Source organism: Pelobates fuscus, chromosome 3 (assembly GCF_036172605.1).
Source record: "Pelobates fuscus isolate aPelFus1 chromosome 3, aPelFus1.pri, whole genome shotgun sequence".
Classification (NCBI taxonomy): Eukaryota; Metazoa; Chordata; class Amphibia; order Anura; family Pelobatidae; genus Pelobates; species Pelobates fuscus.
The window spans coordinates 322,581,438-322,597,226 of NC_086319.1; the positions used below are offsets into that span (position 1 = coordinate 322,581,438).

Below are 15,789 nucleotides of genomic sequence, written 5' to 3' on the forward strand. Positions count from 1 at the left end.
CCCAGCGAAAACCAGTCTGGGTGAGATTAGCTGCCATTTAGATTTCTTTAATCATTATTATTTCACCTAACTGTCGATATTTCGAATAAACAATCCCAATTATGGACCCCAATCCCTTTGTCTTTCTTCTCAATTCTAATGTCCCTCTTTTGAAGTAGCTGAGTGTATACCAGAGCTCCTAGCATTAATACACTCAATAACATGTTTTTAACCCCTTAAAGGACCACTCTAGTGCCAGGAAAGCATACTCGTTTTCCTGGCACTAGAGTGCCCTGAGGGTGCCCCCACCCTCAGGGACCCCCTCCCGCCCGGCTCTGGAAAGGGGAAAAGGGTTAAAACTTACCTTTTTCCAGCGCTGGGCGGGGAGCTCTCCTCCTCCTCTCCGCCTCCGTTCCTCCACGTCGGCTGAATGCGCACGCGCGGCAAGAGCTGCGCGCGCATTCAGCCGGTCGCATAGGAAAGCATTCATAATGCTTTCCTATGGACGCTTGCGTGCTCTCACTGTGATTTTCACAGTGAGAATCACGCAAGCGCCTCTAGCGGCTGTCAGTGAGACAGCCACTAGAGGAAAAAGGGGAAGGCTTAACTAATTGATAAACATAGCAGTTTCTCTGAAACTGCTATGTTTATAAAAAAATTAGTTAACCCTAGCTGGACCTGGCACCCATACCACTTCATTAAGCTGAAGTGGTCTGGGTGCCTAGAGTGGTCCTTTAAGGACCAAACTTCTGGAATAAAAGGGAATCATGACATGTCACACATGTCATGTGTCCTTAAGGGTTTAAACTACAATAATTATGTTTAGAAATCAGTCATTGTAAATAAAGTAGATTATTTGTGTTCTAAATTGCATTTTAATTGCATCGATTGTTATTAATTAAGCCCCTCTTTATTCATTTGAAATGTTGGAAGGTATGTGTTATGGGTGTATATAAAGGTCTCAGCTGCTTCTGTGGGTAATCATTTTGAAGTGTCTTCCTACCTGCAGTGGGGGAGTGGTTGTGAGGGTCAGACTGGATATCACACAGGGATGTATAAGTGTTGAATACTTTGATAATGTATATGGGAAAGGTGTGAGATTGCCCTGTGGTATATTGATGTTGTAGATGTGTGTGTCATAGCATTCTTTTTAAGCAAAAATATATGTGAGTGCACAATATATTGCAACTAACCTCTGGATTGCTGAACACCTGCTCAAACTTCTGGTATGAAAAGGTCCCAGTTTGCAGAATCAAATCTCCTTCTGGATCCAACCACTGACCACTCAGAATAAGAAGCTTGTGTGCAGACGAATCTGTTATCAAAGAGCGTACCTGGAAAATTAACAATTATATTTGTTTGTCACTGACACCAGTTAATAATACTAATAAGGAATTGATGGGCAGGAAAAATGATTGCTTCAGCATGTTCAACTACAACAAAGGTCAAGCAATATAAATACATTTTTAAGTAAAGTGCTAACAGAAAAGTGTAGCAAAGTTCTAAACGTCAAGAAATCACAATAAAAATCAAGTGTTCCTGCTTAATTATCAAACTTAGCAATATTTGGTCAATCTCCCAAAGTATCTATACAGCTGTTAAAGCATGGCAACACCTCTGTACATCTTGGCTGTTTAAATATATATATATATATATATATATATATATATATACAGGGCCGGCGCATCCATAAGGCGGCATAGGCGGCAAGAGGGAAGTGCACAGCGCCCCTCTCCTGTCGGTCACTTCTCGTAGCATGACCAAGTGCCAGCAAACCCTTCCAGCCTGCCTTCCTTTCTGCAGTGCCACGGACTGTGTGGAGGGGGCGGGGATATGAACACGTCATATCTCTGCTCCCCCTGGAGCACACAGCGCGGCTGGCGCCCAGCAGGGGCGGAGCTACTGCCGGCCCCTTTCTCATCGGCATGGGAGGACTTCCTCCCAAGAAGACTGGAGTGCGAGAGTAGGAGAAAGCAGAGAGGAGGGGCGCTGGGCAGGGCCAGCTCCTCCAACTCCCAACTACCCCAGGCAGTACTCTGGATCCCAGGTAAGCCACCCTTCTGAACCCACAAGGTAGGAAACAGGAAGGTGGCTAGAAAAGTGTATATTTTGACCAGCATGTCTGTGTGTGTGTATCTGTATGTCTGTTAGAGTGTGTGTGTCTCTATGTCTGTCAATATGTATGTGTGTGTCTGTATGTCTATTAGTGTGTATGTGTGTGTGTCAGTGTGTGCATATATCTGTATGTCTGTCAGTGTGTCTGTATGTCAGTGTGTGTTTATCTGTGTGTCTGTCAGTGCTATCTGTGTGTCTGTCTATCTGTGCATCAGTTTGTGTATATTTGTATCTGCATGTGTGTCAGTGCGTGTATCTTCGTGTATGTGTATCACAGTGTGTGTGTGTGGCAGTGTATGTGCATATGTGCATACATCTCAGCATTTAAACACCAACACTACACACAAATACACCCCTGCATGCAAACGTCAACACTACATACACACCCCCACATTCAAATGTCAACACTACATACAAACACACCTCTTTATCAGACACCAAAATGATATATAAACACATCCCTGCATTCAAAAACCAACACATAAATGCATGTGTGTATTCAAACGCACACACTACATACAAACACACCCCTACATTCACACATACATACTCCATACAAAACCATACTTCAAACACACAAATACTACTCAGTGCTAAATACAATCCTGCAAGTATGGGGAATTGGTAGAGTCCCAGCTTTGAAAGCATTGTTGAAGTTGCATGACATATGGGGATCTATCTTTTAGCCAGCCTGTATACATACACAGACATACATACACAGACAGTCATACAGAGACAGTCATACAGAGACATACAGTCTATGACAGTCTATGACTGTCTGTGTATTTATGTCTATGTATGCCGTGTGTGTATGTCTCTATATGACTGTCTGGGTATGTCTGTCTATGTATCACTGTGTATGTATGTCTCTGTAGCCTGTGTCTGTATGAATGTATGTCTGTGCTTGCATAACAGTTTACCTGTATGTGTAGATGTATGACTGTGTTTGTTTGATCATGTGCCTTTTATGACTGTGTGTCTGTATATCTTTGTGACTGTGTGCCATTATAACTATGTATGTGTGCTTGTATGGTTGTGTGTCTGTATGTTTGTATATTTGTGCATAAATTAATTTTTGCCTTATCTATGTCTATATGGGAGAACGATAGATAATGGCTGGGGGAGAAAGAGAGATAAATAGGGGCTAACGGGAAGAAAGACATTAAGGGTCTGGCGGGGAATTAAGAAATACATAAGATGGGTTGTAAGAGACACACTAAAGGGGTGTGTAAGGCACAAAGGGGTAAAACATTCAAGAGAGGGGATATGAAACACTAATGTGGGTAAGAAACTCAAGAGGGCGGGTAGGGGGGTATGCAAAATGCATCTTCACCTGTGTAGTCAAAAATCCTTGCTCCGGCCCTGTGTGTATATATATATATATATTTTTTTTTTAATTTATTTATTTGGCAGTAAAATTAAGCAGTTTGTTGATTAGATTAAATCATGCACTGGGTTTCATGATTATCATAAACTTCTGACATGTCGCTTGCTTAAAGGCTCTGCCAAACACAAAATATGCGTGAATCCATTCGACAGAACATCTTTAAAAAATAAGCATAATTATTTGTATAATGCCACGTGCATGATATATGCAAACATTGCAAACAAAATCATGCATTATACAATACATCATCTTCATGTCCTCCATGAGTGGTGAGATGCCATATATATGTCATAATCTCATTAAAGTCAATGAGAGAAGCACAAATGCACAAAAGACTTGTAGTTAGCAGTTCTCACTTGATTTTGAATAGCGAATGAGTGAATTAATAAGAAGCATTACAGGTTATTTGTATGCCTCCTACATGCACTTCTGTACATCTTGGTACTATGAAAATACCAAGTTTATCTCAGACCAGGAGATCTCAATACATGATCTCTATAAAGGATAAACATATGATCCATCCCAGAGTGTCCCTTTAGTTTTTGTATTATTATTTTTAAATGAACACTACAATATTAGTTATACAAACCTGTATTCTTTTTTTTTTTTTTTTTTTAATTCTTTTTTTTTGCAATGCATAAAGATATTACAACACGCGTGGGGTACCACGACGGCAATCCTCACGCTTATTTTCATTGCTTATAACAGGGGGGTATTAAAGATTACATGCACATTTTTTAAATGAAAGGATATTGAAGTAGCTTAATAACAACATAATGTACCACCAGATAGGGTGGCTATTGACTTACTATGTGCAGTAAAGAAACCATGCTAGGTTAGGCTTTATCAAAGTAATGTGCACATATGAGATGTTGCTTAATTGGTGTACATTACGGAAGAATAAACAAGCTGCATCAAACTGTCTATGAGGCAAACAAAACAATGTTATGAATCTAGCTAAAACTTTCTAGACATGTATGCAGCCTGTTGGAGGGATAGGAACATAAAGGGTGCAAGCTAATAGACAGGCTAGTGGTGTTGTGCAGAGAGGCACTGAGGCTAGTGGTGTTGTGAAGAGAGGCACTGCCTCTAGGGGTTTTGTGGAGAGAGGCACTGAGGCTAGTGGTGTTGTGGAGAGAGGCACTGAGGCTAGTGGTGTTGTGCAGAGAGGCACTGAGGCTAGTGGTGTTGTGCAGAGAGGCTTGAAGACTATGGTGAGGCCTAATAGAAAGCAGTTGTTGTTGGGGGATTCCATCATAAGAGGTGTGGAGATGGACAATGGTGGTCTTGTGAGGTGTCTTCCTGGAGCTACTGCTCACAGAGACAGGAGGCGTATCTGTAATATTGTTAAGCAAGCAAAGCAGGAAGGGGAATTGGATGTACTTGTCCATTTAGGGACAAATGACTTGGCTTGCAATGAGGTATCAGAGGTTAAGGAAGTTTTTAGTGTTTTTGCCAATGATATACGGCAGGTTGCTTCCACACTGTCATTCTCTGAAGTTCTGCCTGTGCATAACACTCAGAACGACAGGCGGATGCGTATTAGGGACTTTAACTTGTGGCTTGGTGAATGGTGTCGGGAGCAAGGATTTGGCTTTATTGCTCATGGTAGCTCTGTTTGGAATGGAAATAAACTGTACAAAAAAGATGGTTTGCATCTTTCTCAAAAGGGAACAAATGTTCTCAGTGAGCAGTTCAGAGGTTTTGCTAGGATGTATTTAAACTAGGAGGGGGGGCAAAAGGGTGATAAAACATCAATCCAATTGTCCCCCCAAACAAGGACAGAAGGTGCCTGTAGCAAGTGTGTTAAAAAATTATAAGCTTAGAGTCATGTCTACAAATGCTCGCAGTTTAGGGAATAAGATCCATGAACTTGTGGCAATAATGGCAACTGATAGTGTAGATTTAGTCGCTGTTACGGAGACATGGTATAATGAGAAAAATGACTGGGACATAGCAATACCAGGGTACTCTTTATATAGAAAAGACAGGGAAGGCAAGAAAGGGGGAGGGGTGGCCCTGTATGTAAAGGATAGCATAAAATCTAGCCTAATAAAGGTTAGTGAGGCGAACATAGAGTCCGTTTGGGTTACGTTAGAATTTGGTAATCACACAGTAACTCGTGTAGGTGTGATTTATAGGCCCCCAGGACAAATTGAAGAGTTAGATCATCTACTAGTTGAAGAAATAGCTAAAATGACAATGAAGGGGGAAGTTATCATCATGGGTGACTTTAATCTTCCTGATGTGAATTGGAAAACAAAAATAGCTACTTGTGCCAGGAGCACACATATTCTAAACTCCCTACTGGGATTGTCTCTAAAACAAGTCATTGAGGAGCCAACTCGTAAAGAGGCCATACTAGATTTAGTGTTAACAAATGGAGATTTGGTATCAGATATTACTGTAGGTGAAAGTTTAGGATCCAGTGATCATCAGTCAGTGTGGTTTAATATAAGAACAGTGACTGAGTCACACCACACAAAAACAAAAGTTTTAGACTTTAGAAAAACAGACTTTTCTAAAATTAGAATATGTGTAAAGGAGTCATTATCAGACTGGAGCAATTTAAATGGAGTCCAAAAGAAATGGGATTATTTAAAAGTTGCACTACTGAAGGCAACAGAAAATTGCATTAGGCTTGTCAGTAAAAGCAAAAAATTCAAGAAACCACTGTGGTACTCCGCAGATGTGGCCAAAATAGTAAAAAACAAAAAGTTAGCATTTAGTAATTATAAAAAAAACCCAGAGTGAGGAAGACAGAATGACCTATAAGATTAGGCAGAAAGAGGCTAAGCAAGTTATAAGAGCTTCCAAATCACACACAGAAGAGAAAATAGCACAGTCAGTAAAAAAGGGAGACAAAACTTTTTTTAGATACATAAATGAGAAAAGAAAAGTAAAACAAGGATTAGTTAGATTAAAAACAAAAGAAGGAAGGTATGTAGATGAGGATAAAGGTCTAGCTGACTGCCTCAATGAATATTTTTGTTCGGTATTTACAGATGAAAATGAAGGAAAGGGACCTCAGTTAAGAAAAAGGATAAATGAGTCATTTATTACACGTGAGTTTACAGAGGAAGAGGTTCTATTTCAACTGTCAAAAGTAAAGACAAATAAGTCAATGGGACCTGATGGAATACACCCAAAGCTATTAAAAGAGATTAGTGGTGTACTAGCAAAGCCATTAACAGATTTATTTAACCAATCATTGATAAAAGGAGTAGTCCCAGAAGATTGGAAGTTAGCGAATGTTGTGCCCATTCACAAGAAAGGTAATAGGGAGGAGTCGGGCAACTATAGGCCAGTAAGCCTTACTTCAGTAGTGGGGAAAGTGATGGAAACCATGTTAAAGGATAGGATTGTTGAACATCTAAAAACACATGGATTTCAAGATCAGAGACAACATGGGTTTACTTCAGGGAGATCATGCCAAACTAATCTTATTGATTTTTTTGATTGGGTAACTAAAATTATAGATCAGGGTGGTGCAGTAGACATTGCTTACCTAGATTTCAGTAAGGCTTTTGACACTGTTGCACATAGAAGGCTTATCAATAAACTACAATCTTTGAGTTTGGATTCCAATATTGTTGAATGGGTAAGGCAGTGGCTGAGTGACAGGCAACAGAGGGTTGTAGTCAATGGAGTATATTCAAAGCTTGGGCTTGTCACCAGTGGGGTACCTCAGGGATCTGTACTTGGACCCATTCTCTTTAATATTTTTATTAGTGATATTGCAGAAGGTCTTGATGGTAAGGTGTGTCTTTTTGCGGATGATACTAAGATATGTAACAGGGTTGATGTTCAAGGAGGGATAAGCCAAATGGAAAATGATTTAGGTAAACTAGAAAAATGGTCAGAGTTGTGGCAACTGACATTTAATGTGGATAAGTGCAAGATAATGCATCTTGGACGTAAAAACCCAAGGGCAGAGTACAGAATATTTGATAGAGTCCTAACCTCAACATCTGAGGAAAGGGATTTAGGGGTGATTATTTCTGATGACTTAAAGGTAGGCAGACAATGTAATAGAGCAGCAGGAAATGCTAGCAGAATACTGGGTTGTATAGGGAGAGGTATTAGCAGTAGAAAGAGGGAAGTGCTCATGCCATTGTACAGAACACTGGTGAGACCTCACTTGGAGTACTGTACACAGTACTGGAGACCCTATCTTCAGAAGGATATTGATACCTTAGAGAGAGTTCAAAGAAGGGCTACTAAACTGGTTCATGGATTGCAGGATAAAACTTACCAGGAAAGGTTAAAGGATCTTAACATGTATAGCTTGGAGGAAAGACGAGACAGGGGGGATATGATAGAAACATTTAAATACATAAAGGGAATCAACACAGTAAAGGAGGAGACTATATTTAAACGAAGAAAAACTACCACAACAAGAGGACATAGTCTTAAATTAGAGGGACAAAGGTTTAAAAATAATATCAGGAAGTATTACTTTACTGAGAGGGTAGTGGATGCATGGAATAGCCTTCCAGCTGAAGTGGTAGAGGTTAACACAGTAAAGGAGTTTAAGCATGCGTGGGATAGGCATAAGGCTATCCCAACTATAAGATAAGGCCAGGGACTAATGAAAGTATTTAGAAAACTGGGCAGACTAGATGGGCCGAATGGTTCTTATCTGCCGTCACATTCTATGTTTCTATGTTTCTATGTAGGCTGGGTGACTGCTGACCAGCCAATATCCCACTCCACAGGACCTCATTGGTTAATGACAACAGTAATGCTTAGTGTTAAATAGCCCTCATACATATATTGAGCAGTTGGGCTATACAAGCCAGACCATGTTTGGGTCAAAGTCAGCCAATACCTGCTACAGGCAGGGTCGAGTCCCATAAGGCAGTGTGGGTTTGTCGGTCTGATAGTTTGGGTGCGGTAGGTGTGATGTCAGAAAAAATATGCAGCCTCTCTGGCTCCCTCTGTGTACCCCTTCTGACTGCTGCCCGCTCAGGGGTCTTAGGGCTTGCACTGTGTGATGCTGGAGCAGGTCTAGTCGCAGCCCGTCTCGAGTTCCGCTTTCTCCGCCTGACGCGCGTTTTTCGCTGATTGGTATCCTCGGGTTGTCCCCAAGGACATCGAGATGATTGCCCAGGTGAATGGGGTAGAGGGGCCTGTGGGGCAGGCAAGCTGCATCTGAGGCGTAGCTTCTGCCAGAATGCTTCAAAGATGCTGTCCAGCCTTGAGAGCGCTCCGGCCAGTGCTTTATGATGATCGCCATCACACGTGGCGTCCGCCATTGCTGGTGCGCCAGTCAAGGTGCCCCTGCTGATCTTTGCGCGCTAATTGCGGTGGAGGGTGCATCGCTGGTAATCCGTCACCACAGCTTGCGTAGAGTGTGCCGGGATAACCCCCACCGGCAGGGGGGGGGAGGGGGAAGAAGGAAGGAGAGACTGCAGGCATAGAATACAGCACCCAGCCAAGGGGTTGGCCGCCTCCCTCGTAGGTACTGTGAATAGGCCTGTTGTAGGCCTCACGTCTGCTCCCCATATCAGCCGCCGATCTCGACCTGGAACAAGAGTTTTGCCACTGCTGTGATCTCCCCCTGCCACTTGGAGAGTCCAGCAGTAGAAATTCAGGCTTAAGATTGGGGATTTTTGCTTTTTTAGCGCTATTTCCCCAGAGCCCACAAGATGTGCGACCAGTCAGCGCGGCTGTAAGACTCCGCCCCCCCAAACCTGTATTCTTAATGCTGCTGTTCCCCTGACCCTATTTATTTTAGTGTGTCCCCCCATTCGCCGTAATAAAAGAACTGTTTTACTCACCTTTTTTTCCGGCACCCAGACTCTATCGGTGCTGCTTATCTGTCCGCAATGTCATCGAGACGGCATGACCTCATCCAGTGATAGTCCATTCCAATGGTGGAAGGAGCATTGGATGGAGGAGAATTGGGTACCTGATGCACATGCGCAGTGAGCACCATGAGCGCATCCAAACTTCCACAAGGGAAAGAATTGGATTCAGGTTTTACTCAGTATGACAACTGCTTTCTTAAAAATCTGAGTTAAAATGACAGGACCATTGCACCCTGACCACTTCATTGAGAAAGATGTGTGGATATTAAACATTAAACAAAATAATGCTATTATAATGGTTAAGAGTATAATCATTATAAAAGTACATAATTTCTTATTTCCCTGCCATTCTTATTCTATAGATACGAGGCTTCCTAAGGGGTACAACAGCAGCACAGAACCTTGTACTGTAAACGGGACATCTCAAGTTGCAAAGTGAAAGAAATAATAAAATGGACCACAAAATATGGAGAAAGTATCTTCGTAACACTTTAAAAAAATAAATAAAAAAATTAAAACTAATTTTTAAAAAGAATTAAACTAAAACACAAGAACATATTAATTATTTAAAGAAAACTTATGTTTATACTAAATTAGATATTCAATAATTAAAGAGGAATTAAAAAAAAATACCTAAAATATGTTTAAACCTTTTTTTCATCTCCCATCCAGGTTTGCAAATTGCCACAAATTACAGATTCACGTCGTCTTACAAACTATTCTCAATACCCGCATATAATTTAACCATCAGACCCTTATTTTAAAACTGGCTTCATAGTCTGTAAACACTCTACATAAAGCTCTATTCTATTACATTCTAGGAGCTGGCAACATCCATATCGCGAAGATCTGTAATAGACAGTATACCTTCATTGGTCAGTATTATTAAAAAAAATTCTCTTCACCAGAACCAAGAAACTGTGAAAGGGAAGACCATGACAAGTCCAATACATCAAACAGAATTACCGGTAGGTTACTGTGTGTACAACTATGACTTTCTTTTATTAATAGACAATTAATGTATCTTGTAATTGTGTTCCATTATAACATTTTGATATTGATCATGTTTACACTGAATTAACGGATTTTTTTAAACTTTATTCGTAACAGCATGATTTTGACCAGTCCATAAAGCATTTAGTTGAGATATCGATATACTTGTATCATGTTTATCTCTATCCTCACCGCTTCAGTTTCTGTATCTCCTAATACCTCGTTATGCTGAAAATAATCAAATGTATATTTTTTTACGAAAAAAAAACCCCACCAACTTTATATAGTAATAATACACTAGAGTAGGTTTCAAATAACAAAATTAGTACCTCATGAAGAATGCTTTCGACATTGGGATTCACGAGGATTACTGTCTCAAGAACATCACTCCGATGCTGCAGAGTTCTTTGGCCTGTGAAGACATAACATGCATTTATTACAAAAACCAGTAAAACAATCACGAAACAAACAAAACAGCACATTAACTGAAAATGGTACATTTGACTCAAACTGTTCCAAATTAACCTTTATACTTTACAATGTTTGTTTTAATGAGTATCTGTTTAATTCATTGACTTAGACTCCATATATTACATCGAGCTGGAATTAAACATCTTTGTATAGCACTGAGAGGAAGAAAATAAGTATTCAATGGAAAGGAACAAAAGCAATTTTTGTTCATTTTACTCGTAAATCAAATTCCAATTGACTTCCCACACAGCATTTAAAATAAGTAAAACTAATGCTAAGACATTATCTCCGCAGCTGTAAATGTTTTAGGCACTTACGAGAATTTATATAAAAAAATGCAGCTACACCAAAAAAAAGAGACAATAGCGGATTGTATGAAAAATGTTTTTGTATATTCCATTTATTTATAATGTATATAATATCATGATATATTCCTGTATGCTCATTTTATGTCAAATTAAACTAACATTTGAGATGGACTGATGCAAGTTCATAGATCCCTGTTTAAAGGGACACTCTAAGGGATAATCAGTAAAGCTTATTTGTTATGGAGCTAGGAAGCTGTCCCTGCTAAATTATCATGTCATTTGCTCTTATTTCCTTAATTCTCATCTTGATCTACAGCTTCCAAGCTCCACCTCCTCACCCACTGATGTCATAGGGTTATCTAGCCATTCAGCCACAAGCATTCAATGTACTTTGACAGCTTATAGGGAAACTAAAATTTCCAAAAGGGCATCATCGTGTAGAGAGTAGGAGTCCAGGCATTGCTCATCAAGATAAAGTAAATAAATTAAAGGGAATTATGAGTATTCTTGAACCCAGAAAATAAAAACACGTCACACTTTCTTTGATTTATTTTTTTGTCTCTGGAAAACCCTTGAAATGAGCCCCTGTTATTGTCAATGTCCATACATCTTACACAAACTCTCAAAATGATTCATCACTCACTGAAGCCAAAGTTGATAAATCTTCATGCACTGACATTGAAATAGCAAGATGAATAAAACATTGTGGGCAGAGAAAAAAACCAAAATGGCCGCACCCAGGTATTGAGACATCAGCCCGAAGAAGAAAATATCAAATATATAGAAAGGAATATTAAAATGAAAACCAAAGGGGAAAAAAAAAACACATGACAAGGCATTATGTTGACTTTAGTTGGTCATTTTCTATTTGACAAATCGTTTTGTATCATCCATTTGTTTCTTGTGATGAAAACACTGTATAACTTAAAGGGACACTATAGTCACCCAGACCACTTCAGCTCAATGAAGTGGTCTGAGTGCCAGGATCCTCAGGTTTTAACCCTTCACAGGTAAACATTGCAGTTTCAGAGAAACTGCTATGTTTCCATTGCATGGTTAATCCAGCCTCTAGTGGCTGTCTTCCTGACAGCCGCTAGAGGCGCTTCAGCATGCAGAAAGACCATAGGAAAGCATTGAGAAATGCTTTCCTATGGACTGTTTGAATGCGCGCGCCGCTCTTGCCGTGCATGCACATTCCGCTCCACTTGGGAGCCGACGTCGGAGTGGGAGGAGAGGTCACCAGCGCCCGGCGCTGGATTAAGGTGAGGGAAGCCAAGGGAGGGGGGCCCTGAGGGTGGGGGGGACCTAAGGGTTGTATAGTGTCAGGAAAACGAGTTTGTTTTCCTGCACTATAGTGATCCTTTAAACTTCAGATATGTGACAATTCATCTCTAGCCAATAGATTTTGTTTTCCTAAGTCAGAATAACAATATAAATAATTACTATGCAGGTGAGTGTTGGGTTACACATTTATGTCTCAGAATACAATCCTTTAACTTTATGATTATCAAGAAAATGACCTTATGACTTTCACGTTGATCAATGCGAAATACAATTTGTGGTTGCTGTTCTCAAATGTCTAAGGTTTTAAAACATTTTTATAGTATTCAATTATGTATTTTACCCAAAGTTATGTTGGAAGGAAATTTGATACCACATCCAACCAGTAAAAGCACTCTGAAGATGGGTATTGGGTCCGATTCAAAATAGTTTTACAGGAAGTACAAATGCATAACCTATTTAATACACAAAACAGTTTATTTTAATGTTCCAGAGAAACCTAGAAGCAAGTGGGGGAAAAGCCCTTAAAAAAGAAGTATCACTGTTTTGACAGAACACAGTTGTGGTTCTAAGAAACACTTCAAAGGGTTTTATTTCTGCAATGTATTGGTTGATTTGGTAGGATTAAAATTCTTTAAGATGTGCACTTGGCCTCTTTTCCACCAGTGAATAATGAGATGCAATCATTTCAAAGGGGCAATAGTTCCAAAGACAATACATAACTCCTCCTCAACCCTGACTGAAAACCAGCGTTTTGCATAACAGGAATCAGTGATGGAGTAAACACAGTAACCAAGGGAATCTGACAAATGCAAGTTCCAGCACTTTAGTAATGTGGTTTGTGAGGAAACTTTCAAAAAGCTAGTGGAGGGGTAAAATCACTCTTGCTTCACTGTGGTCCACATTTATTTGACGACTATACAGACAATTTAATCATTTGTCGAGGTTAGCTGCTTGACAGTATTTCTTAAATTGACACTGTGGGGACTGTAACGGCTTCATCTCTTTGAGGTGGTTATAGTGCCTGGATTCCCTTGGCACCATCCTTCCTTTCAACGTTACACCATTTTAATGTTTAATGCTGTTTGGGTAATGAGAACACATTATCCTGAGCAGCAATTAGCAACTGTGTGGCTGAGAGTGCCAGCTGACCACTTTCAGCCTATCACAGCACCTATTGCTGGTATAAATGGGTATGGCTCGAACAAAGTGTGTAATCTGTGCTTTTGTCAAGCTTCCAGTAGGGGCCAGGCTGTGGGTGGCCAGGGACCCTCATTCAGTGTTAAACTGCTGGAGAATGGTTTAACATCGATTGGACCGAGCGCACTAGAAAATTTAATTCACTATAACCACAATTCCATGTGATGAAATGGGTATAGTGCTTATTGGGTCCCTTTAATTTCAGGCCCCAGGCAACCAAGAATATTAATTTTGCATGGATTAGAATAGAAATTGAAAATTCAAACTGAACTGTATGTATATATTAGCATTTTAAGCAATATATTCAATTCTTAGTGCACGGAAACAACCAATAGACATTATGTTGGAGAAAATGGAGGCATATAGCAAGGTTTTACTAACTTACTTTCTCTTAATATTATATTTCTGTGCAAGAAAGACAGATGATGGCAATTCCATTTGTTTGTACACTGGCAAAATACAATATTTCATCTGAATCTGTAAAGCATGGCCATATTAATATTTCGCAATTTCTGTAATTGATTTGGAAGATAAAAACATGTGTATGAGCACAATTCTTTTGGCATATTGAAAAGAGTAATAACTGGTTGCGTAATACTGTATAAAAATATCAACGACTTGTGCAGCTAATTTACATTCCAAGTTGCACGTAGAAGCCATTGGCACTGTTTGCATATATGTGTTGCAGTTTGAATGTTTTTAATCATTTTAAATTCACTTTTTACATTGCAGTTCAAGTCTTATTGCTAAGATTTTTTTCTCTTAAACAAAGGCTTTTTAAACCAGTTACAAAATATATAATATAATTTGCACACAAAAAGGTAGTTTGCTAATGATTTATTAAAAGAGAAAAATGAGAAGAATTTCTTTGCTCTTTCTCGTATGACTTAAAACCATAAGGTTATGGACATCATATCAAATGTCAGTGAGTAATAAATTAGAAAAATATTGTCAATGTTAGTCAATTACAAAGAGCTGAACAAAAGCTCTTTCCCCAAAAAACTGTGAAACATATTACAAAATGTTTTTTTTCCTATAGGCACATATGCATGTCTGATCATTTCTAACTATTACTGTTGTAGTAATGCAGATAGGATAGATAGTCAAGATTTGCAGATAACCTGTATAATAGAAACATGGTCATGGGAGAAGATTAACAGGTTTCCAAATCGGGAAATATCGCTGTAACGAGAATATACCCCTACACGCAGGATCCAGCCAAACAGAAGACAGCACAGAGGAGAGATACGTCTACCGGACCTTAGATTGGCCGGACTCGACGTATATAGGAGAAGTACAGAGTCAGGAACGATCCGAGGTCAAGGGCACAAAGAGACAGCGTAAACGAGAACTAGCCGGGGTCTGGTACACAGGAATCAGCAAGCCGGCAAACAGAACAGACAAGGAAAAAGCGAAAACAAAGTCAGAATACAAAGCCAAGGTCAAATACGGAGAAACACAACTGAACACAACAAGCGCTAAAGGGAACTGTAGCAGAAACCACGATAGAGCAAGGAACTAAGGGAAAAGGGTAAGTATAAATAGGTTCAAAACTAATCTGATTGGCTCCTGTCACTTCCACACCCCCAAAAGGTAAGTGTATGGGGTGTGTGGGATGACAGGGGCCAATGGGAGCCTTTTGGCAATTTAGGCACCCACTGTCTCTTTAAGAGCGCGCCCGAGACTCGCGGCGCGCTCTTAGATTCAGGCGGGACATGTGACCGCATCTCGCGGTCACTGCCCGCCTTCCTGTCTGAAGCATCGGATGAGCCGCGCGCGGCTTGAAGAGAGGATCGCGGCCGGCCCCTGGGAAAGGTGAGTAACGCTACAATCGCACAATATAGGGGTAGAAATCTTTGCAGACATATAATAAATAGAAGAAGAAAAAAATTTATATACCCAAAAGCCGCAGGACCGCGCACGGCTTGAAGAGAGGACCGCAGCCGGCCCCTGAGAAAGGTGAGTAACGCTACAGTAACCCCCCCTGAGGACACGCCCTCCAGGCGGGCAGGACTAGGTCGGGCAGGAAAACGAGAATGGAAAGAACGCACAAGGCGGGGAGCATGAACAGCATCAGCAGAAATCCAACTGCGCTGCTCAGGCCCATAACCCTTCCAATGTACCAAGTACTGAAGCCGACCCCTAAGGAAACGAGAGTCAAGAACAGCAGACACTTCGAATTCCTCATGACCCTCCACAGAGACAGGAGGGGGAGGAGGAGCATGCCGGGTATAGCGGTTGC

At 40.4% G+C, this 15,789-nt stretch overlaps 1 protein-coding gene across 2 annotated transcripts in view; it reads right to left on the reverse strand.

Annotated features, from left to right (window-relative positions):
* The window catches only part of MAP1A (microtubule associated protein 1A), a 175,470-nt gene that overhangs the window by 16,265 nt on the left and 143,416 nt on the right, over nucleotides 1-15,789 (reverse strand). For both annotated transcript variants that reach the window (XM_063448944.1, XM_063448945.1), the window contains 2 exons: nucleotides 10,617-10,699; nucleotides 1,173-1,313 (listed from right to left, as the gene is read on the reverse strand). In XM_063448944.1, coding sequence (XP_063305014.1) covers nucleotides 1,173-1,313; nucleotides 10,617-10,699 — 224 coding nt within the window. The remainder of the gene's footprint in view (nucleotides 1-1,172; nucleotides 1,314-10,616; nucleotides 10,700-15,789) is intronic.